The 27,688-nt window shown below is 40.1% G+C and overlaps 3 protein-coding genes and 1 pseudogene across 10 annotated transcripts in view; 2 read left to right on the top strand and 2 right to left on the bottom strand.

The window, feature by feature from the left end:
- Positions 1-10,296, top strand: part of LOC145481218 (uncharacterized) — a 35,027-nt gene extending 24,731 nt beyond the window's left edge. For all 8 annotated transcript variants that reach the window (XM_081459658.1, XM_081459657.1, XM_081459656.1 and 5 more), the window contains 2 exons: positions 3,125-7,487; positions 7,839-10,296. In XM_081459658.1, coding sequence (XP_081315784.1) covers positions 3,161-7,465 — 4,305 coding nt within the window. In that variant the 5' untranslated portion in view covers positions 3,125-3,160 and the 3' untranslated portion in view covers positions 7,466-7,487; positions 7,839-10,296. The remainder of the gene's footprint in view (positions 1-3,124; positions 7,488-7,838) is intronic.
- Positions 10,297-13,596: 3,300 nt separating this feature from the next.
- Positions 13,597-15,981, bottom strand: LOC145482311 (uncharacterized). Its single transcript, XM_081460968.1, has one exon. The coding sequence runs from the start codon at positions 15,979-15,981 to the stop codon at positions 13,597-13,599; it is 2,385 nt and encodes a 794-aa protein (XP_081317094.1).
- A 3,574-nt stretch (positions 15,982-19,555) lies between these two features.
- On the top strand, positions 19,556-22,373 carry LOC145481226 (uncharacterized; annotated as a pseudogene).
- A 203-nt stretch (positions 22,374-22,576) lies between these two features.
- LOC145481249 (uncharacterized) lies at positions 22,577-23,645 on the bottom strand. The gene is made up of 3 exons (XM_081459701.1): positions 23,441-23,645; positions 23,246-23,331; positions 22,577-23,010 (listed from the first exon to the last, which is right to left on the bottom strand). Exons 1-3 carry the CDS (start codon positions 23,594-23,596, stop codon positions 22,578-22,580), a joined length of 675 nt encoding a protein of 224 aa, XP_081315827.1. The 5' UTR covers positions 23,597-23,645; the 3' UTR covers position 22,577.
- Between the last annotated feature and the right edge of the window lie 4,043 nt (positions 23,646-27,688).

Here is a 27,688-nt window from a genome sequence, read left to right as displayed (position 1 = left end):
CGAGAATTAAAATAAGACGAAATAGAAAACATCTTTTTGTTTGTATCCGTTTTCTCTATATATACAAGCATTCTGTCACTGATGCTGTTCTCTTTATTGATTACGCTACTTAATATCTATTTTATTTTAGTAGAATTCTACTATTATACTAATGCAGATGCTGCAATCTGATTGGCTGAGCTACTCATGTACTATTGTGGACGTTTTTCCGAAGTTTTTGAACTTTTGATTTCGTTGAAACGTAAAGTTTAATAATGCGTAGCAAAATAATTAGAAACCGTTATTTGCGTTTATTTCAGTCGGAATTCTAATAAAAAATTAGATTATTCCCTCTCGATTTCTATGAGGAGATAGTTGACGAGGCCGAAGGCCTCATCAACTATTACCTCATAAAAAATCTCGAGCTCATAATCTAATTGTAGAGTGCGAGTACTCTTGTAGCCTGCGGTTGTTAACAAAATGGCGGCCGCTTCTTTATCTTTTCGAAGTGTCCGTGAAAAGAACTTAGATAAAGTTTTTAACAACTTGTAGATTTATACTCAAACAATTAGATTATTCGGTCTCGATTTGTAGGCGTGATAGCTGAGTGGAGCTGAGCCCTCGTCATCTAGCAAGTCATAGAAATCTCGAGCTCATGATGTGATTGTCAAATGGAAACGCAAAAAGGAAAACTTATGCCTGTGCTTACATCAAATGAAAACGCGCTGCTGAAAGCATAAGCATATGAATAAACATCGTCCGCGATCTTTTTTTACGGTATCGAGGAGATAGAGAATGGAAACTACGGCAGTCATCAATTCCGCGATACGTACGTGCTCATCTTTACGTCAATTTGCCAGCAAGAACGTGTATGAAGATGTATGAAGATCTTCGGCAACACTCCGCTCCGCATCACATTTTCACCTCTCTTCTCGCTGTTTGGAAATGCGACAAGGCATGGTTTCTACTGGGAGCGGCCATTGCTAATCAAACTACTTCAACACTTACACTGTTGGACAATTTAAATTAAAAATTGAGACCACCCCTTGCCCCCATTTTATTGATAGAAAGAATGGTGCGCTTCGGGTTAAGGGCCAGTTCATCAGTGATTAGGGGAGAGGGGTGGTTTTATCTTTTATTTTATCTTGTAACGAGTACATGTATATATTATCTTACCTTGTGTTTACTATTTACAATTTTTTCACTCTTTCTGTAACTATATTGTTAAACTAAACAAAGGCCGCATTCAGCAAAACGAAGGCATTTTGACGTCTCTCCTCTATGCTAAGGAAGTAAAACATTAAGATTATTAATATTATAACCAGCCACCTTATACAGAAGAAGGGTAAATTGATTGGCAGCGCCCTGGAATAATTGTCAGCATAATTATATTTTTGTAATTCTAACATTAGACTTCAAACAAAGTCATCGCAATCCAAGGGCAAAATTAATATACTTTGGTTTTTTTATGGATTTATGTTATTATGTTTGCTTACACTTTAAGATACTTTTGCTGCTACTTTACACTAAAACAATAACAAAAGCTACGTACACTACTTACAATACAACAGAGCTATAAAAACGACTTGCAGTACAAGACAGCTTCTTCACCCTACTTACTTTTAACAATTATTTTAAGGAGCTTCACATGCGTAACGGCAATACATGTATTTTTCGAATTGCAATTTACCCTTATCTTTAAAATGGCATGTCCTTTTATCAATCTAATGCCTTTTAAAAGCATTAACAGGACAAAATGCGAAGAAGCATCATAAAAGAATACCAGAAACTTGATTTTCTATTCTTAACTTGTAATTTACTTTTGTAGTAAATTCAATCCAGTCAAGATTCCTCTCATTTACCTTGTGATAATGTAGGTAATATTTAGCATATAATAAACATAGATTAAATTTTCTAACATTGTTATTACCCTTCCCACACGCCATACCAAGCAATAATACGTAGTTTTCCGGGAATATTGAGTTGTTATGCATCTCATTGAACTAGTTCAACAGCCGATTGTGAAAAGAAGTTGTTCTACTACAGTTTTGAAATGTTTCAAGAACTGAGTCAGGCTCACCACAGTAGAAACATCTATTATTGTCTGTAATTCCATAGAGACTAAGCTCTTTCTTCGTAACGACAATGCGATCAATTAGTTTAAAGTAAAATTCTCTCAGTTGATTCTCTCTACAAATAGACTTCACTCTATTAAAGATTTGGTTCCATGGCAAAGCCGTCGGAGCAAAGTTGCGGTCCCATTTTATTGGACCAGTGGCCTGAGGCTTCCGTTCATTGAGAAAAAGCCAATAATAGTCTTTACAGCTAAGTTTCAAGCAGTTGATGGTTAAGACCGAGGATAATTGAAATAACGTGCTGCCGAATAAAAAGTTGACATTAGGCTTAGCACGCTCCTTGGCGTTTTTCCGTAAGGCACTTGGGAACGCAGAGATTACTTGCAAATATTTGAAAAAATTACAATTAATTCCATAACGCTGTTGGAACAGTTCAATTGGTAAAAAACTACCGTGGGCGTCAATTACATCATGCAGCGTAAAGACACCCATTTCAACGGAATTGTGGTAAAAAACGTGGTAAAACAACCCCATATTTTATAAAATAAAATTTTGGAATTGCTGACCAAGTATCATCTTCTTCGTCATCAGTTAAGCGGCCACGTTAAGTGCAGGCACTTAATTTCAACTGCAAACCACCATCGCCATAATCCTGATATAAAACTTCTCTGTTGCTTTTATCTGCTTTGTTTTTCCATAAGAATTGGAAAGGTAGCGATTGGGTTAGAGATGCATATTTGTTTGGAGTGTTTGGAAACTGAGTAAAGAATTTGAGACACTCCCAAACAGAGAACGTTTACGCAAACGCCAAGCTGCAACTTTTGTCTTAAGATTATCCACTTTCTTAGTAAAGTTCTTCCGTTCATTGCCCATACCATCACTCGAAATAAAGATTCCCAAGACTTTCACCGGTTCATTGGTTCAGGCTAGACCTGTTTAACCACCAAAGCGTTGTTTTGGAACGTTATGGATAGTTTCAGCTATATAAATCCCGAATTTAGCACTTTGTACACTTTTTGGGTAAATATTCACGCTTTCGTCATTAACTGACATAAGTTTTTGTCTCATAGAAAAATACCACCACTTCACCGAATACTACCAAAGATATGAAAGCTAATACAGGAGAAGGAACCTATTACATCAACGTTCCCAAAGAAGTGGAAGACAGGGCTGGGAAACGAAGCTCCTATGGTAATCTTGGCAACGCCTACTACCATCTGGGAGATTTCGAAAAAGCCATCGAGTACCATGAACTAGATCTAAAAATTGCCAAAGAAGTGGGAGACAGGGCTGGAGAAGGAAGGTCCTATGGTAATCTTGGCAATGCTTATCACAGTCTGGGAGATTTCAAAAAAGCCATCGAGTACCATGAACGTCGTCTAAAAATTGCCAAAGAAGTGGGAGACAGGGCTGGAGAAGGAAGCTCCTATGCTAATCTTGGCAATGCTTATCACAGTCTGGGAGATTTCAAAAAAGCCATCGAGTACCATGAACTAGATCTAAAAATTGCCAAAGAAGTGGGAGACAGGGCTGGAGAAGGAAGGTCGTATGCTAATCTTGGCAATGCTTATCACAGTCTGGGAGATTTCAAAAAAGCCATCGAGTACCATGAACGTCATCTAAAAATTGCCAAAGAAGTGGGAGACAGGGCTGGAGAAGGAAGGTCCTATGGTAATCTTGGCAATGCTTATGACAGTCTGGGAGATTTCAAAAAAGCCATCGAGTACCATGAACGTCATCTAAAAATTGCCAAAGAAGTGGGAGACAGGGCTGGAGAAGGAAGCTCCTATGCTAATCTTGGCAATGCTTATCACAGTCTGGGAGATTTCAAAAAAGCCATCGAGTACCATGAACGTCATCTAAAAATTGCCAAAGAAGTGGGAGACAGGGCTGGAGAAGGAGGGTCGTATGCTAATCTTGGCAATGCTTATCACAGTCTGGGAGATTTCAAAAAAGCCATCGAGTACCATGAACTAGATCTAAAAATTGCCAAAGAAGTGGGAGACAGGGCTGGAGAAGGAAGCTCCTATGGTAATCTTGGCAATGCTTATCACAGTCTGGGAGATTTCAAAAAAGCCATCGAGTACCATGAACGTCGTCTAAAAATTGCCAAAGAAGTGGGAGACAGGGCTGGAGAAGGAAGGTCCTATGGTAATCTTGGCAATGCTTATGACAGTCTGGGAGATTTCAAAAAAGCCATCGAGTACCATGAACGTCGTCTAAAAATTGCCAAAGAAGTGGGAGACAGGGCTGGAGAAGGAAGGTCCTATGGTAATCTTGGCAATGCTTATGACAGTCTGGGAGATTTCAAAAAAGCCATCGAGTACCATGAACGTCGTCTAAAAATTGCCAAAGAAGTGGGAGACAGGGCTGGAGAAGGAAGCTCCTATGGTAATCTTGGCAATGCTTATCACAGTCTGGGAGATTTCAAAAAAGCCATCGAGTACCATGAACTAGATCTAAAAATTGCCAAAGAAGTGGGAGACAGGGCTGGAGAAGGAAGGTCGTATGCTAATCTTGGCAATGCTTATCACAGTCTGGGAGATTTCAAAAAAGCCATCGAGTACCATGAACGTCATCTAAAAATTGCCAAAGAAGTGGGAGACAGGGCTGGAGAAGGAAGCTCCTATGCTAATCTTGGCAATGCTTATCACAGTCTGGGAGATTTCAAAAAAGCCATCGAGTACCATGAACGTCATCTAAAAATTGCCAAAGAAGTGGGAGACAGGGCTGGAGAAGGAAGCTCCTATGCTAATCTTGGCAATGCTTATCACAGTCTGGGAGATTTCAAAAAAGCCATCGAGTACCATGAACGTCATCTAAAAATTGCCAAAGAAGTGGGAGACAGGGCTGGAGAAGGAAGCTCCTATGGTAATCTTGGCAATGCTTATGGGCGTCTGGGAGATTTCAAAAAAGCCATCGAGTACCATGAACGTCGTCTAAAAATTGCCAAAGAAGTGGGAGACAGGGCTGGAGAAGGAAGCTCCTATGGTAATCTTGGCAATGCTTATGGGCGTCTGGGAGATTTCAAAAAAGCCATCGAGTACCATGAACTAGATCTAAAAATTGCCAAAGAAGTGGGAGACAGGGCTGGAGAAGGAAGCTCCTATGCTAATCTTGGCAATGCTTATCACAGTCTGGGAGATTTCAAAAAAGCCATCGAGTACCATGAACTAGATCTAAAAATTGCCAAAGAAGTGGGAGACAGGGCTGGAGAAGGAAGCTCCTATGGTAATCTTGGCAATGCTTATCACAGTCTGGGAGATTTCAAAAAAGCCATCGAGTACCATGAACGTCGTCTAAAAATTGCCAAAGAAGTGGGAGACAGGGCTGGAGAAGGAAGCTCCTATGCTAATCTTGGCAATGCTTATCACAGTCTGGGAGATTTCAAAAAAGCCATCGAGTACCATGAACGTCATCTAAAAATTGCCAAAGAAGTGGGAGACAGGGCTGGAGAAGGAAGCTCCTATGCTAATCTTGGCAATGCTTATCACAGTCTGGGAGATTTCAAAAAAGCCATCGAGTACCATGAACGTCATCTAAAAATTGCCAAAGTAGTGGGAGACAGGGCTGGAGAAGGAAGGTCGTATGCTAATCTTGGCAATGCTTATCACAGTCTGGGAGATTTCAAAAAAGCCATCGAGTACCATGAACTAGATCTAAAAATTGCCAAAGAAGTGGGAGACAGGGCTGGAGAAGGAAGCTCCTATGGTAATCTTGGCAATGCTTATGACAGTCTGGGAGATTTCAAAAAAGCCATCGAGTACCATGAACGTCATCTAAAAATTGCCAAAGAAGTGGGAGACAGGGCTGGAGAAGGAAGGTCCTATGGTAATCTTGGCAATGCTTATGGGCGTCTGGGAGATTTCAAAAAAGCCATCGAGTACCATGAACTAGATCTAAAAATTGCCAAAGAGGTGGGAGACAGAGCTGGAGAAGCAACTTCCTATGGTAATCTTGGTATTCACTTTGAATCTCAATGTTCTCTGAAGAAAGCCCTTGATTGTTATCGTTCTAGCGTCGGATTGTTCAATGATCTTAGGCAGAATCTGGAAGGTAAAGATGAGTGGACAATTAGCTACCGCAATGTTCATAATGTGGTTTATACCAGATTATGGCGCCTGATTTTAAAACAAGGTGACGTTGTTGAGGCTTTGTTTGCTGCTGAGCAAGGACGTGCGCAAGCTCTAAGAGATCTTATGAATTCAAAGTACGAAACTAAAACACCACATACTGGGGAAAAAATGACTTGCGACACATTAAATTGCCTCCCTTCAGATACAGTCTTTATGGCAGTTCACGAAAGAGAAATAATTTTCTGGATTATTCAAAATGGAAAGGATCTTCAATTAAGAAGAAAAGAAATCAGTGATAATAATTCGAAGGAAAATGCGAGCAGAGTGTTGGAGTCTTTAATCCACAATGCTCGTGAGAGAATTGGTGTCAGTAGTGGTGTGAAATGCGAAGATCGTTCATTGGATAGGAAAAGCGGGGGACACCTGTTAAAGAAGAGGGATCAACACACTCAAACACACTCAGATACCAATCCTTTAAGAACACTGTATGACATTATCATTAGCCCCATCAAAGACTTGATTAATGGCAATGAACTGATCTTTGTTCCGGAAGGTCCATTATGCTTGGCTCCTTATGCTGCATTCATGGATTCTAATTCAAAGTACTTAAGCGAGTCTTTCAGAATCCGGGTCATTCCGTCATTGAATAGTTTGAAACTGATCAGAGATTGTTTACCAGATTACCACAAGAAGTCTGGGGCGCTGCTTGTGGGTGATCCATGCTTAGAGCAAGTTCGTTATTATGGGTTAAAGCTAGAAGAGCTGCCATTTGCAAAGATGGAAGTACAGATGATTGGGAAAATACTCAACACTATTCCCCTCACTGGAAAGGAGGCAACAAAAGCCCAAGTGTTGAGAAAACTCCCCTCAGTTGCTTTGGTGCACATTGCAGCACATGGTAGAATGGAAACAGGAGAAATTGCTCTGGCACCAAACCCTACGCGAGAATCCCACATCCTTGTTGAAGAAGAGTTCTTGCTAAGAATGAGTGATGTGATGAGAGTTCAAATGCGAGCAGGACTGGTTGTGCTAAGTTGTTGCCATAGTGGCCTTGGTGAGATTAAGGCTGAGGGTGTGGTTGGAATTGCACGAGCTTTCTTGGGTGCCGGTGCTCGTTCTGTTCTTGTGTCCCTGTGGGCAATTGACGACGAAGCCACTCTGGAGTTCATGAAGAGTTTCTATCTTCACCTAGCAGAAGGAAGAAGCGCCGGTGAATCTCTAAAGCGCGCCATGGCGTGGCTGAGGGAGTCTGAGAAATTTAGCGAAGTGAAGCACTGGGCTCCATTTGTACTCATCGGTGATGATGTTACCTTGGACTTTGTTAAAGGCGATTAGATGAACTTCAATACATCTAAAGGTACTTAAGTGTTTGTTAAATGTCGAGATGATACAATCGGAAATTAAGTAATATTATTGAAGTTTCGACTTGGTGCAGTTTCCTTTGTCACGCACAAATCCAATACTTTGGCACTTCTTGAAGATCTGAGATGACCGAATTAATTTACACGATACCTAAAACGTGTTTCAAAAGTGCAAATCTATCATGTAAAATACTACAATACTTGCGTTGTGCGTTTGTGGTCGCCTTGACGCTTTTCTTTGTTCCTGCAAGGAAATGAAATTATCAAAAGCTTGAGAGAAAGTTAATAAAGTGATTAAACGTTGCACTGAATAGGAGCTAACAGTGTTGCTTTGTTTTACCTTTTAGATTGTTCAGTGCATCTATCAATACTGATGGGAAGACTCTTTTGATTTGTTATTACGTGACTGCTAAATACTATTAGCTTTTTTAGTGTACAAAGCTAACTGGCCAACATTGAGTTTGTAGGAAAATGCTTTTCGTCTGATTATATAGCATCAGAGTCGTGTCATTGTGTATCCGTAAAGGCTTTTGCAAACATAATTTTAAAAATGAATCCGCAATATTCGAAACTACTATTTTATCTTGTAGACTTGAACATATTAATTTATAGGGCGGTTTTGAGAATCTTAGAAGTTATCACAAATTAATAGTAAATTCAGGAAATAACAACAGTTTAGTCATTTCAGAAAATAAGACTATTCAAATTAAATATTCAAAAGTGAAAAGAATAAGTATTTCTTAGAGAACACCTAGACGCGAATGTTTTCCGAATTTAGTGGCTGTAATATGCTTACATTGTCATGTGTCGTGTAACGTATTTTGTGTACATTGTTTGAATTTCTAGTGATATCATTTTGTGTTTTACTCTCATGCGATGATTGTTGAACAACTGAAGATTAGTAACAGTTCTAAAAGGGTCTCACGTTTTCGTACCTTATAATAAAGTTAGAAGATTCAAGCCAAATAAACGGAAAAAATGTTTAACGTTCAGCAATTTTACTTCCTCTGTTATAACAGGCACTTACCACACAAATTCTTGCCCTCAATTACCACCAGTTACAGACAGTTCATCAGGACTACAATTGGTGGTATCACACATTGCTACAACAGAAGTTCCTTTAGTGCTGGCTGCACTTTCAGCTGCGTATTCTTTATATTCCTCTTTGGTCTAACATCCACAATTAAATTCAAAACCGTCTTCTGTCTGGAAACTTTCCACCCCACACACCCAGTTTTCTTCCTCGCAATCCTCGGAAACGATGTTTTTGTCACAACTTTCTTGAGTATTTAGTGCACTCTCCCATTCTCCAAAGCAATCTAGGCAGTAAAGGTGGGCTTCGTGTCGACCCGCCAATGGAAATAGTAAAGAGATGCGCGCTCGTTGCAATGATGCATTGATATGTATCAGTCATATGTAATAGGAATACATGCCGCCCATGCCTATGAGAAGGTTGAAAGAGAACAGATATTCTTTGCAAATCTTATATGACTGACTTTTAATGCGGTCTACACACAGAAAGCCAAAAAATAAATAAATGAACAAATAGATTTGTTCCACCTCCAAACTCAAATACGTTTTCTGATTTGAGGTGAACGAATCACGTGTCATGGGTCAAAACTCACTAACTCCCTAGGGAAACAACAACTTGAATTTTCGACTTGCGCGTGATCAGGGCGTACGCCTTGAAACCACGGTAAATTTGGGTGCCACGCGGCGTCAAGCATATATTTTTTTTGCATTCTGTTTTTATCTTGAATTGGAGAGTTTAACAGAACCTTAATGACTGGCCCCAACGGAAACAGAGAGTTTAATTGAGGGTCCAGGGATAACAAAGCTGTTTCCCTTAGGGTCAGTCATTGAATGCTTAAAATAAATAGACAAATGCTGACTCTAAACCTACTTTACCACCATCCAGACACCAAATACACTCGAACACAGAAATGTCCTACGCTATAATGGCTTATAATCTAAGAATATTCACAAGAATATTTTTAGCCTAAAATCGGCAGAAAAATAAGAATATTCAGCCTCGGTCGGAAAAACAATATTGCTATAACAAAAAAAAAAGTGTAAATAAGCAACTATACTAACCTTTCATAGCCGGGGCAAGTCCAAATTTATGGCTGACCAACCCAAAAACCATCAAATGCGGAATTTTTATCATGTTGCTGCCTGGCAACCGAAAGGACACAGAAACTATTCGACGATTTATGACTCAAGAACGTGGACAATTATAAGATTATATCGACTAGATAGACGATGATGCGTCTCCGAGGCGTTAGCGAGTCCAATAATTGTCCCATGTCTATAAAAAAGGTTGATCGAATCAATTTGCCATTCACTTAAGGAAACAATATGGCAGATGATGCTCCTCCAACGATATTCTCTTCTAAATTATTTCTTATTCTGTCCGCCAAGCCCGTGTTAATAAAATATTGAAAGAATAAACTAAGCGTTATCTTCAGTATTAGACAAAGTAGTCAGGAGGACCATTTAGGAGGTGGAAATTGAAGAGAACTAGTATTTTCGAGCCGGCCTTGAACGAAGATTTAAAACACGGACAAGTCAAATGAGATAGAAAACCAAAACAACTTGTAAAAGTAATTACGCTTGGGTGGACCTCAATGTGAAAGGACCATGAGGCAGCTCTCGTACGTTTTGACATAAACGGCTTGATAGCCTTTGAGAGAACAATAAAACAAACAACAGAAACAATGTCCCTGGCCTTAAAACAATAACAGCTGCTGCAATAATAAAAGAATGGCAGCTTACGAGAGCTGCTACGTACACTTCTGATGCGAAAAGGACGGCTTGAGATACGTCTCTTAAATGATGGAAGTTTGTTTTCGTTCTTTGACTGTTCGTAAGGAACAGTTCAGATGTACATCTGTTTTGGCTGATTTTTGTTGCCCTTCAACAAGCTTATGGGTGGATGGGTCAGGCCGAAATATCTTCTGGACGAGAGCGCTACAGCCGAGCCAAGAGAAAACATTGCTGGAAATGATCTCGTTGTGGTAACAAATGAATGCTTCCGTCATTTTTTGCCGTTACTTCGCACGGCCATGCAACTTTAGGCATTGCGCTTTAATTTTGTTTTTCATCGCATGAGTAAAGTGAGTTCCCGTCATTATAGCTCAACTGAAAAGGAAATTTTGATTAAAATTCACTCTTTGACAGAAAGAAAAAGTTAAATGGAACAAAGCTAAACCTAAATGAACTGGATAAAGATGTTATGGCAAGATTCCTAATTTAATTAAGAAATTATCGCAACCTGAATTACCTTTAGTATTGCGTTTCTTCAGCTCTTTTGATGGCTGGCCTCTGTGATAAGCTAAATTGTCGTTGCACCCTGCCTGACTATGGCTTATGTATCGGTACATTGCCTTGCTGATGATGAATATTTTCCATAGAAAGAGCAACTACCAATAACAAAAGGATGTTAAAGAACCAGTTCCAGGAAATAAACAACATAGGACGATATAAGAGTATTCTATCTAATTTTTTAGTCTTTTTTGTCCCGCAATTCCCAAAACCGTAGAATATCAATATCAAGCCTTCAGCCGTAACTATATTTTATACCATGCCATGGAAAATACAGTGGCCAGCACAATCAATACGAGCTACGCGCTGCGGACGATACGAAGGTTGAGTGTAATACCGTCGAGTATTTTCTATGGCATGGTATAACGGTTAACATATGCGTGGAGAGATACTTGTCAAGTAAGGTTTTGAAAAATCTAAAATACGTTTGATCTACAGCTATTTCAATTAACGTTGTCGGATAAAAGCGTCAAGCCTAAACAACAAGACCGAATGGTGGTCTGGATATCCACTTGAATTTTGCAGATCAGTGTGGAGGAAATCTTCAAATTTGCACGTGAAATATTAGCAAGCACGCATTAGATTTTCCACTCCTAACCACGATGAAGTGTAAAGAACTACTTGCATGTGTCTTGTATTCAATCTCATCCCGATGGTTGGCGTCATTTCCAAAAGAGCGGCATTCCATTGGCTTTTGTTCTATGAGCAAATAGAGCTTATTCACGATAGCCGCCAGTTTGTTTTCATATTATAATGTGAATTAGGCAAGTGACATTCTCGTCCCCATAGCCCTTTTCGCCCCTCATAGCCGGCGGGGCCTTGGCACGAGAATCGAAGGGCTCTGGAGACATAGGATTTTCCATGGATTTTCCAGTCCTAGATTCTAGGACTTCCGGTCTTCATGTATGCAGTCGTAATGTCTACATACTGTATGGGATTGTCAATGGCGGCCGTCGAGCCAGGATTCGAGGAATCTTTGAGTGGTATCAATTTAGAGAATGTTTCCTTCCGTGTTGAACAGAAAGAGGCGATAAGGGACATTGTTGTTTTGAAGAAAGACACTAATTTTTTTACCTGCTTTGGCAAGTCATTGATTTTTCAGTTATCACCCTTTGTTTTTGACTCCTGGCATGCTGACTGAATCCTTTATTTTCGTTGTTTCACCTTTAAATGCGAGATCAGACCGTGAAGCAAAACGATTTGCAGGTCAGCTGTCTAATGGTTCGGAATACTGAGTCATTGAGCGAGGTTGAAATTGAAGATATCAAGCAAACGAAGTATCCAATAATTTATGACCTCCCGGACGCATTTGTTGGAAAATTAAGGAAGTTATTGGATTGTGAAGATGTGAGACGCAATATGAGAGCTGTCGTAACTGATGAAGCATATCTCGTTGTAGAATGGCAAGTATTTAATATCTGTCTTGAGTTATTCCCATGTACTACAGTATGATATAGGGCTTTTGTAAGCGAACGAATTTGCTCAGTAAGTATGCTTTGGGGAGAAAGAATGTGACAAATAAAATTTTGTACCTTTTTTGAAATAGTCAACATGTCTTCTTGTAGATGACTTTTTGTGTGCAAGAAATGTAATTTGGCTTCTTTATTTAGTCTTGCCTCGCCTTCACTAATTGAGGGTGGAATCATTGTTAAATCAGCAAACATTTCATAGCCAGAAATTCCATACAGCATGGCTGCCAAGCATGCGCAGGGGGCACACATGTGGATTTAAATATGGCGGCCGAACATAGAGAGAGTGTGGAGAGTAATGTAAACTTTGCCAGTTTTTGCTAATGTTGCCTAAAACACAGCTTTCCCCAGCTTAAAAATGCGAAACACAATGTATAAACAACAGTTTATTCGAACAACATGCGATGATAAAATTGTTTTAGTCGGTGCCTTTTACTGGTACGTAACCTCAGAAATAAGCGTACCTTTCTCCCATAAGTCTCTGTAAATGGTGGTTACCTTCATATTTTCTTAAGCTCTTGATGCAAAGATCGTCGTACCGACACATTTCCCCAGCATTGCATTCGAAAGATAAGATGAAAAGCTCGCCAATTAAGATATTTTCTCCCATATAAACAGCAGCTAAGGCAGTGCCATTTCAAGATAAAAAGTGCTATTTTCTGTAAATGTCATCAACGAAGTGAGAGCCATTACACTGAGGCAAGAATGGCCGTTGCTCCTGTCTGTTTTCGTTCTCTTCGACAGCCATTTTGTTTTTCCTCGTTTCCTTGGTCAGTGGTGTTCCCTCTTGCAATAGGAAAGCCGCTGAACATGAGAACCGGCAGGATTTGGAAAAAAGCGGGAAGATTGCGGGAAAATCTTCGGAAAATAAAATATTTATAAATGCCATGTCTGAACTACCACCAAATAAATCATTTCAACCTTGGAAAATCGATATTGTAGATAAATCTTTGCAATATGCAAGAAACATAGCAACAAGAAAGGTAGCCTTAACAATTTCTTTGGCATATTCAACCATTAAAGAGTGGTATTATCTTGTGAGGGAGCAAGAAAAGTTTCAAGCAGCGTGTTGCCGCTACTTCTTTAGTCCCCAATGAACTCGCATAACGACAACAAATTTGATTTTACCACTTTTTTAATAACCAAAGACACGTCCAAGTTTTACAAAATCAGTTCCACGTGAGTCCGGCCGGGTGGTTACAAAGTTTTGCAAGCTACTTCATGTCATTGACACGAAACGTCACGATCAAAATAAAACAAAAATAAAATACTGTTCTTCGGCGGTAACATCCTCCCCCCGTGTTCGCCCGATTTAGTTGGTCGAACACTCTTCAAGGACGGCAAGTTTTGTCACAGGGCGTCTCATTACTCCAAACTTCGTTTTCACGTCTGCTGATCTTACAATACTGTCAAGTCCAGGAAAGACTTTTACGATCCTGCCAAGGGGCCAGAAACCTCTTGAAACTGCCCGATCAACCACTAACACCAAATCTCCGACCTTGACATTTACAGTAGGTTGAGTCCATTTCTTTCGAGTAATCAAACCAGGTAGGTACTCTCTTAACCAACGACTCCAAATATGATTTGCCACCACTTGTGCTTGTCGCCAACGTTTGCGACTTGACAACTCCTTGTCGTCAACGATACCGGGTGGTAAGTTGAGAGATCCTCTTCCAATGAGGAAATGATTCGGTGTCAGAGCTTCAAGGTCATCCACATCCGAGCTGACCTCAGTAAGCGGACGACTGTTCACAACCCATTCCACTTCAGCAAAGGCGGTAAGCAACACCTCATCAGTAAGAACTTGTTTCTGTAGAACAACATTAAGGGCTTTCTTGCATGATCGTACGAGGCGCTCCCATACACCTCCCATATGAGGTGCGGCAGGCGGGTTAAATACCCACTGAATTCCCTCTTGGCTCAACTCACTGCCGATCTTATGCTGATTCCAGACATCGATGCATTCACGTAACTCACGGTCTGCTCCTACAAAGTTTGTTCCATTGTCGGAGTAAATCACAGTTGGTTTACCTCTTCGAGCCATAAACCGCCTAAGGCACATGATGAAGGAATCGGTTGACAAGTCAAATGCAACCTCCAAATGAACTGCTCTAGTCACCAAGCAAGTAAAGAGACAACCATATCTCTTCTCCTCTTTTCTAAGATGCTTCACTTTAAGAGGACCAAAGAAATCCACGCCAACTTTCGAGAATGGTGGTGCAACACTTAAGCGATCATATGGTAGACTTGCCATCAAGGGTGCTTCTGGTTTCGCTTTTCGCCTTCTGCAGTAAGAACACTGATGAAGGATCTTTCGCACTGTAGCACGACAGCGTAAGATCCAATACTGTTGTCTCAACTCATTTCGTACTTGGTCCACTCCTTCATGTTTCAATTTCTCGTGACAGTTCATGATGATGAGACGGGTCAACTCATGATCTGGTGCTAGTACCACAGGGTGACGACTGTAAAATGGAATATCGGCTCTCTCAATTCGACCACCTGCACGAATGATTCCATGCCCATCAAGGAATGGTGAGAGAGATACCAATTTGCTCTTGCTTGAAACATGCTGTTTCGACTTGAGAACTGCAACTTCTTGAGGAAAGGATTCTGCTTGGGCAACGCAGATCCAAAACTTTCGAGCTTGCTCCATCTCTTCAACCAACAAAGAACCAATGTGACGTTCAGATTTGGGGTGCTTACAGTTATATATAAACCGTTTCAGGTAAGCAGTTACTCTGAGAAGCTTTGTTAGAGATGAGTATTTCGCTGGAGATAAGAAATCGTTCTTTGAACCTTTCACCACACCAGTCCAAGTAATGGCCATTTCTTGGGCTTGTGGGTCATCATCGGACGGCTTGGGAATTTCAAGCTTTGCATTTCCCTTTGGCCATCTCTCTTCAGGTAAGTGTAAGAAGGCAGGGCCATTTACCCAACGACTCCCAGAAGTAATAGAGCTCACTGGAAGTCCCCTGCTGCCATCATCTGCAGGATTTATCTGTCCAGGACAGTGGTTCCATTGGTTGGGTTCGGTGCTGTCCAGGATCTCTCCAATTCTATTAGCAATAAAGGCGGGGTGGCGCTTAGACACTCCACGAATCCACTGAAACACAGTACTGCTGTCTGTCCAATAATAGGTGGAATCAATGATGTAATCATGTTCCTTAATCACTACAGCAGCCAATCTTGCACCCAAAACAGCAGCCTGCAGTTCAAGCCTTGGGATGCTCAAGGGTTTCTTCGGGGCTACCCGAGTCTTCGCTGTAACAAATGCACATCGCACTGCTCCACTGACATAGCAGAATCTGAAATAAGCCACTGCGCAAAATGCTTGTTCACTGGCATCTCCAAAGATGTGAAGGTCAATAACAGACGGGTTGTCTGGTATGTGACGATAGAAACGGGGAATGTGAAACTGTGCAATTCCATCCAGCTCTTCCTGCCATTTGGACCACTCCTTTAGAAACTCTGGTGGCAGTGCATCATCCCATCCAACACCCAACTGCCACACATGCTGGAGGAAGATTTTTGCTCTGACCAGAAATGGAGCTAGAAATCCAATCGGATCAAAGAGGGATGCTATCAAGCTCAGAATCTTCCGACGCGTGTCCGCAATGTCTCTCTTCACCACTTCATAGACAAAACAATCTGAGCTGGTATCCCAAACGACACCAAGAGCACGTTCCATAGGCATTACGATGCTTTCCTCCACAACTTTGATAGAGGGCGCTCTTTCCGATTCTGGTATTCGCTCGATCACTTCTGTCTCATTAGAGATCCACTTGGTCAAGTGAAAAGCTGCTTTGTTTAGCATTTCAACAAGTTCTTGTTGCAGTTCCTGTATCTTTCTGCCATCTCGGGATTACGATTAAGCTTCTTCTCCAGAAAATTCAGACGTTGAGCAGCTGCAGCAAAATTGTCAGGAAGTTTGACTTTGTCATCACGCCAAATCAAAGGAACCTCATAACGACCATCCACCTTACGTGTACTTTCATTCAAGAATTTCATGACTCTTTCATCTTCAACTGAGCGCTGGGTATCATTGTCATAACGACAACCAAAGTTCTCTGTTCGCCACCAAGTTTTTACGGTGTCATTGAGTTCCTCATCCGGAGTCGCCACATGAACTTTACAAACAGATTCACATTCTTGAATATGGCCAGGTAAGCGACCAGTAACAGTCCATCCAATCCTAGTGCGAACACCAACAGGGGAACCCTTTGGACCATGTCGAGTTTCCAGGGGAACAATAAGTTCCGGGACATCACTACCAAGGAGCAAAGTGACTTGAGTCCCAGCGACTTCAGTCAGCTCCAAGTCTGATAGGTGTGGCCATCTTTCTTGTAGCTCATCAAGTTTCACTTTCTTCTCTGGCACATTCAGGTGATCAACTACAAGAACTCCATTCACATCAAATTGGGTACCAAGGTCATTCAATCGGCTGACTTGTACATTAACACGCTTTGTCATAAGCTTAGATGTTTTCTGAATTCCATTTAAGACCACACTTTCCAAAGGACCATCCAAACCAAGTCTTCCAGCAACATCTACTAACAGCAAGCTGCAAGTGCTTCCTGTGTCCAGCATAGCATATGTGTTGAAATATCCCTTTGGACCATAGAGGGTTACTGGTACTACTTGTAACAGAACAGAGGTGTGACTGCTTCTGTGAGATGTGTTAGAATGTTCAGTAGACGAACCAACTTCGGCTTGTGCTACTGGGTTAATAGCAGACACTGCATCACTGCTTTCCACCGAAACATTTCTCAAGTTGTGCAACAGAGCATTGTGTAATCGCGTACACCCATTTACACCACACTGTTTTTGATTTGAACAATTGCTAAGCCAATGTCGAGGACTGAGGCAACAAAAGCACAACTTATGTTTCTGTACTTCATTTAGGCGTTCTTCCACACTTAGAGCCTTAAACTTGGGACAAGAAGATAACTTGTGTTCCTGCCCATCACCCATAATGCAAGAGGACTTTGTTGGCCAGGGGCGGGGTGAAATGTTACTTGAGAAAGTGTTCTGTTTTTCAGTCATTCCATTTGATCCACCAGACCGAGGTTTCTTATGAGGTTGGAATGGAAACTTACTTGACATTTTTGGGTAACAACAATCATCATAAATATCTGCCTGACCTTTTAACCACACACTGAAGTCATCAAGACTAGGTCGTTCCAGTTTGGTAGCTTTGGTGTTGTCCTTCCATTTGATTTTGAGCTCCTGTGACAGTTTGTCAACGGCAAGGGAAACATTAGCTTCTGCTTTCAGATCACTTTCATATCCAAACTTCTTAAATGTCCACACAGTAGTTGACACAACATCTGACAGATTTCTCACTTCTTGAGGTTTGTCATTTTGTAATCGAGCTGTTTTTTTCAGTTTGTCAAGTGTGACTTTCACAACAAGGGAAGGTTTGCCAAATCTGGATTCCAGTTCTTTCAGTGCTTCATAGTAGGAATCTCCACTGTATCCATATCCTTCAATTGCAGACTTAGCTTTACCAATAACAGAGTTCTGAAGATGTTGCATTTTGCCATTAAGGGACAGATTAGCATCATGAACAATTGATTTAAACATTGAGGACCAATCAGACCAGTGTAAAGGGTCACCATCAAACTTACTTAGGCGTAACTTTGGAAGAGAGTCACGAGTAGAATGACCACAAATGGTTGTTTTTCGGTCGTCCGTACTAGTTAAAGCTGGATGCTGTACTCCACTTTGTAAATCTCCAATCCACGAGTGATACAAAGGCAATGTTTCATTAGGTTTTTTCGTGCCCTGAGGTGCAATAAATGAAACAGCTGACTTTGGCTGTTGTAACAAAGGTGAACGTGTAACAACTTTTGTAGGGTTGTCAGGTGGCAATGCAGTTCCATGATTTGCTCCAGTTCCTTGCAACAAACCAGGGAGTAGTGGAGGAATTATTGTTAACGGTTCATCAAGATTAGATGATGGAACAAATTTCAATGAATCATCCTCAAAATCAAGCAATCGATTAGACAAAGCTTCCGGATCATTAACTTCATTTTGTACCTTTTGTAACACTGCTGCTTCTGCTGCGAGGCGTGCAGCCTCGTCCTTGGCTTCCTGAGTCTTTCTTCTTTCTTCAGCCATGAATTTTAGCCTTTGAGCTTCATCTTGGACAAGTTCAAGTTTCCTTTTAACCTCCAGTTGTTTTTCGAACTCCTCTCTTCTTCGCTGTTCCTCCAAGGCAAGTTGTTTTGCTTTAATTTCTGCTGAAGTAATTTTAGCGCGAATTTCGGCCGCTTGGGAGACATTTCTTGTCGAAGAAGTTTTCCATGATTTCACCGAGCTTAATCCGCTAGAACTTTCCTCTGCCCGCTCGTCAAGATGTGCGTTGGCCTGAAGTTTAGCGTCTTCGACTCTATCGAGTTGTTCTTCATACCAATCTATTGCGGCTTCGTGCTCGTTCTCTGGGATCACTGAGACGAGTTCATCATTGAGGCCTTTCGCTTCGTTAAGATATTCCTGCAAGTTGTTGACATATCCACGTATAATCGCTTTTCGACCATACTGTTCGATGGTGGACTCTAATTTCTTCAACGTGTTCGTGATCCTTCTTTTGACGGCTGCCCGTTTGTTTTTTAAAGTAACAATGTTAGTACTCACAGTACGAGCTGAATCCAAATGGCCAAGATGGCGACCGCCATCAGTCGCTTCGGTCGATTCCATACCAAATTCCAAAATCTTCGCCACACCAAATTCCAAATTCTTCGATTCGCTCGTTCTCATCCGGCTCGAAGGACCAGAAAATGTTGCCGCTACTTCTTTAGTCCCCAATGAACTCGCATAACGACAACAAATTTGATTTTACCACTTTTTTAATAACCAAAGACACGTCCAAGTTTTACAAAATCAGTTCCACGTGAGTCCGGCCGGGTGGTTACAAAGTTTTGCAAGCTAATTCATGTCATTGACACGAAACGTCACGATCAAAATAAAACAAAAATAAAATACTGTTCTTCGGCGGTAACACAGCGGGTCAAGATGCTAATTCCTCTCATCAAGAAGGTGAGTAATTTTGTCCTGATATTTACAACCTTGTAAACTTTTTGGTATATTTTCTTAACCTTCTCTGGTGATTCCTTGATAAGAAGGTAGGGGTGGTAGAGAGTGAAAGGGGAAGGGAATATCCATAAGATGAAAGATACAAAGTAACATAACATAAAAAAATATATATATAATCATCACCAACATTTCAGCTGCATAAAATGTACTTCCCGAGGCCTTAACATGACCCTGATGAAGGCCAGTCTATCCAGCTAAAAAAAGGTGATGTGAGAGCAAAATACATCATTTTTGTCCTCATTATTTTGTGATCTACCATACACTTTATTATCAACAGGATCTCCTTTTTTCAGTGGATACTTTTTTTGTGGGTTCAAATCTCACTCACCTTTAATTTTCTTTTAAATATATATTCAGTAAATATGATTATTTACAGTGTATAAAGCCAGGATTCTCTTCTATACTGTCCATTGATTGATTGATTTATGCCTGAGAGTATGTTTGTTTTTATTGATTATTTTTTTAAATTTTCTTTTAGAAACTACAAACAACTCTGAGAATATCAACTTCCTCTGGAACTATAGAGGCCTCCAGGGAATTCTATATACCAAAAGCAATGGGAAGGCCAAGTTTTACTATGTCAATGATGGAAGAAAGCTAATGTTTCCAGATTTAATTGATATGTGTACACCAGCACATGCATTTGTAATCAAAGATGACATGGGTACACGCCAAAATGTCCATGAGCAGTTTGCAAAAAGAGCAGCAAATGTTCTATCACTGTATCGCACAAATAAAGGTAAGAGAAACTGGGAGCAATTGGATGAGAAAACATTGAAATTTCATTTACATGAAGACCAATTAGCTTCTTTTCAAGAGGTTGAAGATGAGGTAGTTTCTCTACAAAATGATCTACAAGAATGGAAAGCAGCACATGCAAACCTGGAGGCAGAAAAAAAAACCTTTTTGATGAAATGAAGGACACTATCAACAGAATGGGTAAGGAACTATGTCAACTTCAAAATACCAACAATCAACTTCAAGAGTATATCAAATGCCTTGAGAAAGATGAAGGGTTTTCCTACAATGGAAAAAAAATTTCTGAGACTAAGAACAGACAGCGCACATTGAAGGCTTTCCTGACTAGAGCTGAAACAGCTTTGTGGTTTTCACAAGCATTTGGCCTTCATGTTGAATCACTTAGAGTTAAAGAGGCAGACACAGGGAAAACATACGAAGTAAATGTTGAAACCAAAGCACAAAAATCAGGCGAATGTTCAAATCCTGTTACTAACATAAACGATTCCGACATGGAAAAAGTTGAACAAATTCTTTATCTTCTTGATAAATTCTGTGTCAGTGATGAATTTTACCACGAATTTAGCATGATTGAAAATGGTCTTCCAAGATCTTATCTGATTAAACAATGCAGAAATGATCTGGACAAACTTTGTCATGTGACACCTACTCCTGGAACAAATGAAGGTGCACAAGTATCATTTGAATCACTTCTCTTGCAGCAAATTTCAGCTTTTAAAAAGGAAAATCCAGAGTTTGATTTTGGCAATGAAACACTAAAAATAAAAATCAGTGGGGATGGAGCTAAAATGACACAGAAATCTAATTACATTCTTCTCTCTTGTGCACTACTCCAGAAACAAGACGAAGTTATGTCTGCCAAAGGAAATCATACCATTGCAGTAGTCAATGGTAGTGAAAAGTATGAAACACTACAGGTATCTTTCAAGACTACATTTTCAGAAATAAATTCTCTGATTGACAAAGGCACTATTAGTGTTGATGGTCAAGAAGTTAAGCTTGAGTTTTTCCTAGGAGGGGACTATAAATTTCTACTGACAGTCATGGGACTTAAGGGGGCTACATCTTTATATGCCTGCCTATGGTGTAAAATCCATAAAGACAAAAGGTGGGAAACAGACAAGCATTTCCATCACTTTAATTCACCACCAATGATGAGAACACTATTGGAAATTAAGGAGCTGGTGAGGAAAGGAAAAGGTGATTACTGCTGTGTGAAGGAACCACTTTTGAACATAGACCTTGACCATGTCATTGTAGATGAGTTACACCTGCTGCTACGTGTAATGGATGTGATGCTAGACAACATTATCACTGAAGTCATTGACTGGGATAAGATTGAAGATTTCGAAAAATCATCCAAAGAGCCTCAAGGCATCCATTTGAAAAAGCTCGTGAGTGAGATCAGATCCTATGGTGTGGGTTTTGATGTTTGGGAACTCCGAAATCCAGCTGACAATAAAGGCACTGGAAAGTATGAATTTACAAGTCTGTTTGGAAACGACAACAAGAAAATTCTCTCCTTGCTACCAGAAAATCTCTGTAAAGTGCTGCAGCCAAATACCTGCACTGAAATATCCAAGGTGTGGAGTGATTTCAGAAGTTTGTATGAAGACACAAATTCCTGGTCCTCAGACAAATCTGTCGACACTTTTTGGCACAAGGCACAAAACTGGTTGGAGACCTTTATTTCTCTCAGAGGAAAGAGAATTGGCTATGAAAGAAAGAGAATTACTCCATATATGCATGTACTTTTTGCTCATGTCCCTTATTTCCTCCATACACATAAATCTCTAAAAGTATTCACTGGTCAAGGAGTTGAGAAAAACAATGACTCAGCAAGGAATGTAGTGCTTCGAAAATCAAACCACTTTGACTCAGTTGGAGATATTCTTAGACTTGAAAACAGACAATGGCTTCTAAGAGAAAGAGAAAGAGCAAGCAGAAAGTACACAAAACACAATTCTCAATACTGGGAGCAAGAAATCAGTGTCAAGCGTGCAGGTAAAAAGAGACAACCTGAAGCAAACATACCCAACATGGAAAGCAACAACTCGCCAGACACATCTACATCACAAGTTCAGAATGAACAACCCCAAGCAAGAAATGGCACAGATCATGAAAGGCCGGGAAATAAAAGAAAAAGGCATATAGACGATGGGGGGAAAAGGAAACAGAAAAGGGAAAGGAAAGGGTAAACAAACAAAACAGAAAAAAAAGAGTCTAGCCTGAGCAGCTACAAAGCATGCACATAAACAGAGGAATCTTCAAAATATAAACAAATATAAACAACAATTTCAAAGCCTTTATGTAACTTTCTGACTTGACATAACAACATAATTTCTTAGAAGCAGGGTTATTAATGCGCTTAATAAGCAGGGTATTAGCTTGTACCTAAACCCATCTAAAAGCATGCATTCACATTCTCAGTTTCAATCACAATACTGTAATTGAGCGCTTGTTAAAACTTAAACTTACTTTTTCGAGATGGTATCTGGGGTTAGGTACAAGCTTCCCCTCCACAAGTTTATGTGTCTGTGGTCCCAAGCTCACAAAAGGTTTTGCTCTAATTGGAAATATGACTTGTGTGCCATCTCCAAGGTTGTCTATGTAAGAGTCCCAGTCGGGACATTCTTTTAAAAAAGAACAGCGGTTAAAGTCAGTCTTCTCTAACAAAGTACAACCAGATTTTGTGCTGGGTCTTCCTCGTCCTCTAAAAATATAATTAAAAACATCATGTCTAATTTCTACTACAGTTGTGGCTGAGGCTGTCTGATGTTTGCTCTTGAGATGCTGGAGAATAGCAACTGCCAGTAGATCAGATCCCTCTTTAATTCTTTCCTCTGAGGGTTTGGACATTCTAAATGCCCTAAAGAAAATAGTTGGGATCCATTATTGTCTAAAATACATGCAATATTTTTGCAGAAAGTGAAACAATAACCAAATAAAAACACTAACAAAATTGCTTATAATGCGAAAGATGACATAAAATTGTTATCTTCTCTTCTCGTGTCCCAAACTATTTCGTACTAGATCGAGGAGTAGTAAAAAATTAAGTTCGTACGTTTAATTTTGACTGGACAAACTAATGCTAAAAGAAGCACCTTATTGCGGTTTTATTAAGGTTTTCCTCCACTTCCCACGTGTCCTCCAGCGAACTGTACCCTTTCCAACGAATTAGGTACTCATTCTTAAAGACAAAATACATAGAACACTTGTTTATGTGTGCGGTAAAAAGTGTACACAAGGTTATCAGTTCATTAGTGACGTTACGTGCTTCAAACAAGCGTCTTATTTACCTTTCCTTTATTTCTCCTGCAGCTTAAAACTCTTTCCACTTGAAAGTAAGGGCCTTTTTTCCTTTTCCACCGACTCTCAATGAAATCTGCCGTATTGAGAGCATTTAAGCTCCGATAATAGCCTTGGGAATGCTTTCCTCTTCGTTTATCCGCCATCTTGAATGCAGAAATTTACGCGCCCGCCGTTCGAGCCGCTGACTGTACGGGATTTCTGGCTATGTGCATACATTGTATTTACAAGAAGAGTTTTTGGCCTGCATATGCCCAACTAGGTATGCTAGGTGCCAAATTTGCAATGGTGCCTGTAGTTGCACTGACAGCAACAATAACTGAGCAAACAAAATGTCATACATATTATTGCTGTTATTATGTTATACATGTTATACAAAGTTCCCTTGGAATGGTCAGGATCCAGAAATCATTGCAGTGAACCCCAATAGGCAGAACATTTCGTACACATGTTCAACATGACCACACACTAGTGATGGCAAAATCAAAGTGCTGCTTCTCCTGTACATAGCAAAACTACAAGTTACGAGAGAGAGGATGCCCCCAAAAGTGATTTACTCCAATTTACATACTCTTATTGTGAACGTCGTACATTGACAATATAATTAGAAAATGTGACCTCAAAACAGTATCCTTAGGTTGATAATTTTCTTAACTTGGCCTGTCTACTTGAAAATATATTACTGCTATAGTATAAAGGAGAAATTATAGATTGACCACTTGTTCTTGAAAAGGGAAAATTTCATTGCTTAGTCCCCATTTTGTAAGTGATGAACACATTGTATAATTTCTAATCCACTGTAAACTTTTAAACTTTATTTATAAGACTATTAATGTTTACATTTCCTCAGTTACTAATCTTTTAAGTACCCATGAAATGAAAAAATCAAGTCTCATTTATTTAGTAAAAGCCAAATTGCTCCAAATTTTTCATATGAGACTTGAAAAAATGGGTATATTTTTCTACCCTCAATGTTGGTAAAGAGGTCTCTTCATTTTTAGGCGTTGATTGCAAGTCTCTCAGTGATCAGTTGTCAGGTGGTAAACACAAAAAGAATATCTTAATGTCTGTTTCCAATTGCACATATATCAGAGTTGAGAATTGAATGTGTATAGTTTTATGCAGTGACAGATTTGTTTTGAAATTGATGCCTTGCTGAGACCGGATTTTTCAAACCCTAATTTCACCTAAATCATTTAATTATACATGACTGCAAAAGGAACACATCCTAACTTTTTGCATCAGTACATAGCTGAAACATTATCCACTCATCATCATTATCATCAGTTCCACTTCCCCATTTGGAGAGTGGCGCCAGCAACGAAAAGTGGAAATCACTCATTGACCTTCCCATGGTTCCTTCCATTGATGCAAAAGCAAAAAATATGCTAACAATTATTCGCCAGGAAACAAAACCATTTACACACCGTTTTCCTTCAAGTACAAACAGTAATATATTTTAGACATATTTTCTGAAACACCAACCCTAAGTCCGCATTTATAAAAGGTTCCAATTTTTTAAAATTGTGAGAGGCGCTGTAGTGCAATCGTGTTTGTTGTGACGTTGATCGCCCTCAAGCTGCCTCAGGGAAAAGACACCTCCGACCACTTTCGACACTTCCGCGGTTCACTCTTCGTCGAGTGCTGACTCGACGAAGGTGATTCTCCAACCTGTTGCGAGCCACAAACTCTTTTCACACAAGACCCTACGATCGACAATTCCTGCGAAGAAAGTGGTGCCAGCAACAATGAACGGAATTCTTCAATATTCTTCACCTTTCTGTACATGGTTCGAACCATCGCCAAACTTAATTTCTTACCCAGTTAAAAACTCAAGCACTTTTAAAATTTCCGGCTCTTTGCTGCTTTCCCCGCCGAATATATCAACTGGGGTTTCTAAAAAAACCGTTTTGTTGCAACAGCGACAAGTGTTGAGCCGTGAGTTAAACAATATGGCCCAAATCCTCCGTGTCCTCCATGTCCTCCATTTTAAACACCGCTCAACACCGTTGGTCACAGCTGTTTCATATTTTCGCGCCAGCAATCGGCTCGAACATTCTGACTTCCGTTCAAGATTTCTTTGTTTTCAAACGGCCAATCAAAAATTCGAAAATCCTATGTCTCCAGAGCCCTTCGATTCTCGTGCCAAGGCCCCGCCGGCTAAGAGGAGCGAAAAGGGCTATGGGGACGAGAATGGGCAAGTGAATTCGGAGTGGGCAAATAATAATTAAAAGTTGTACTAACTCATTCTCTTCAAGTTGAAAAATTAAAAAAAAATGTTGGGAAGGAAAGAAAGATATGAGCTAGAAGCGTGCACAGAACCGTTATTCGATGATGCAAATTATGACCTTGAAAACAACGACCGACTAACTTATTGAATCGATTTCGTTTAAATTGTGGGTTTTGTTCAACAAATTATATATCACATTGTTCCATATGCTCGAAGCACTTGTCACTATCAAGTTCCATGAAGTAACGCGAATGATTAGTAACAGTCAAGAGATTATCAAGGTAAGAGAGTGAATCCCTTATATAGGTCCTCTAACTAAGGTAATCCTTCTTAAGGTTACCGTATACCTTCAGAGGTGTCTCGCGTCCAAGCGATGTAGCGCGTCCGGTTTAAGCGGTAGATTCCTAAACCACTATATGAAATTAAAGCTTATAGAGCTGGCTATCAACCTATACCAAACATTTTGAAATGAAATGAATTGCCGATTTTTTCAGGACCACTAAATGCGAGCGCCCTAATCACCTTTTGGAAGCTACAAGTCAAAGCGAATTTGTTTTTCGCCAATTTATTCTTCCCCCGGTTTAAGGACAAAAAGCGCTAAAAAGCGTGTCTGCGTTTTGCCATGTTCAATTGTAGTAAAAAGTTACAGAACATGTTCGAAATAGGATTTAAAAAATGTGAAGTGATCGTACAAAAATCGCTCTCGGAGAAAAAATATTTCGAAATAAACGATTCGCAGAAACAATTTGGTTTATTATATGTTAATCTAGCTACTGTCCAAATTTGAGTGCAATCGAAGAAGTTCCCTTTGAGTTGTAACTCTTTAAAGTGTCCGCTTCAAGCCAAAAAATTTAATCGAGAAAACAGAGCTAAGAAAAATCTCTTGCTTCGCAAACAAACTCCGCCCACAAACGCCTTCAACTGGGTTCTCAGATCACTGAGCCAATCAGCCTTAGTTAGAGGACCTCTATGCGGGATTCGCTCTCTTACCTTGATAATCTCTTGTAACAGTACATTCAATCCAAGAACTTTCACATAGTCTAGGTGTCATGATTAATTTAAAGCATATGGGATTCCCAGGGGGCAAGCATGCGAAAGGTTACAGTTTACAGGGCTGCATATACTATAAATTTGTATAGTTTCCTCTTTGAGGGCCCATTAACTGATCTTTTCGAGCCGTTGCCAAGGAAAATTGATTCTCTTATAACCATAATAAATATCATATTACAGTAGTTAGTTCAGAGCATTAGATTATCAAGGTAAGAGAGTGAATCCCCCATATAGGACTTCTACCCAAGGTAATCCCACTTAAATTATTCTTAGACATGGTAAGCAGTTCTTCTGCGGATGTTACTCGCGCGTTCCGTAGATGTTTTCGTGGAGGATCTGTTTATGTTTCGCTTCGTTTCATTTGAAAGCGAAGGAAAACCTCTCACGCTCTGGGGAATGTCTTCTTTGATATTTTAACTACAAGCAAGGGAGCTTTGGCCCTCGCTATGTTTTGATATATTTCGAAACTTAAATAGGAGTTTCAATAAGAGACGGATGTCTCCCCTACCCAAACAACAACAACAACTGAATGAACGGCAGAGAAATGACTAGAGAAACGAGTGCAAACCAAACAAACGCCCGAACACGCTGGGCAACCGAACAAACAGAGGGTCAAAAATGCAGACAGACGTTCGCGCCCAAGCAGCAAAGGGCAGTTTAGACATAACAACGCCAAAGGCAACTTGTCGATTAAATATCGACTTTATATTCAACCTACGAATCTCTCGAGAATTTAGGTTCACTCAATTTGTCTATCACTGTCAAAAATAGTTCAAACAAAATATGTAAGACAGCGTCAAAATTCGAAAAAGAGATTTTAAAAATTGCCCGTCGTAGTTCACGTTCCCTCGAATATGCAGGATGTGACTGTTTCACGTTGCTGTTTTGTATAGAACGGCAAAGAAATGAACAAATAATTATAACGCACGCTTACACAGCCATTGTACACGTTGCCGTT

Source organism: Orbicella franksi, chromosome 3 (genome assembly GCF_964199315.1).
Source record: "Orbicella franksi chromosome 3, jaOrbFran1.1, whole genome shotgun sequence".
Classification (NCBI taxonomy): domain Eukaryota; kingdom Metazoa; phylum Cnidaria; class Anthozoa; order Scleractinia; family Merulinidae; genus Orbicella; species Orbicella franksi.
The sequence above is the reverse complement of the archived record's forward strand: the minus strand, read 5'-3'. Positions and strand labels throughout refer to the sequence as shown.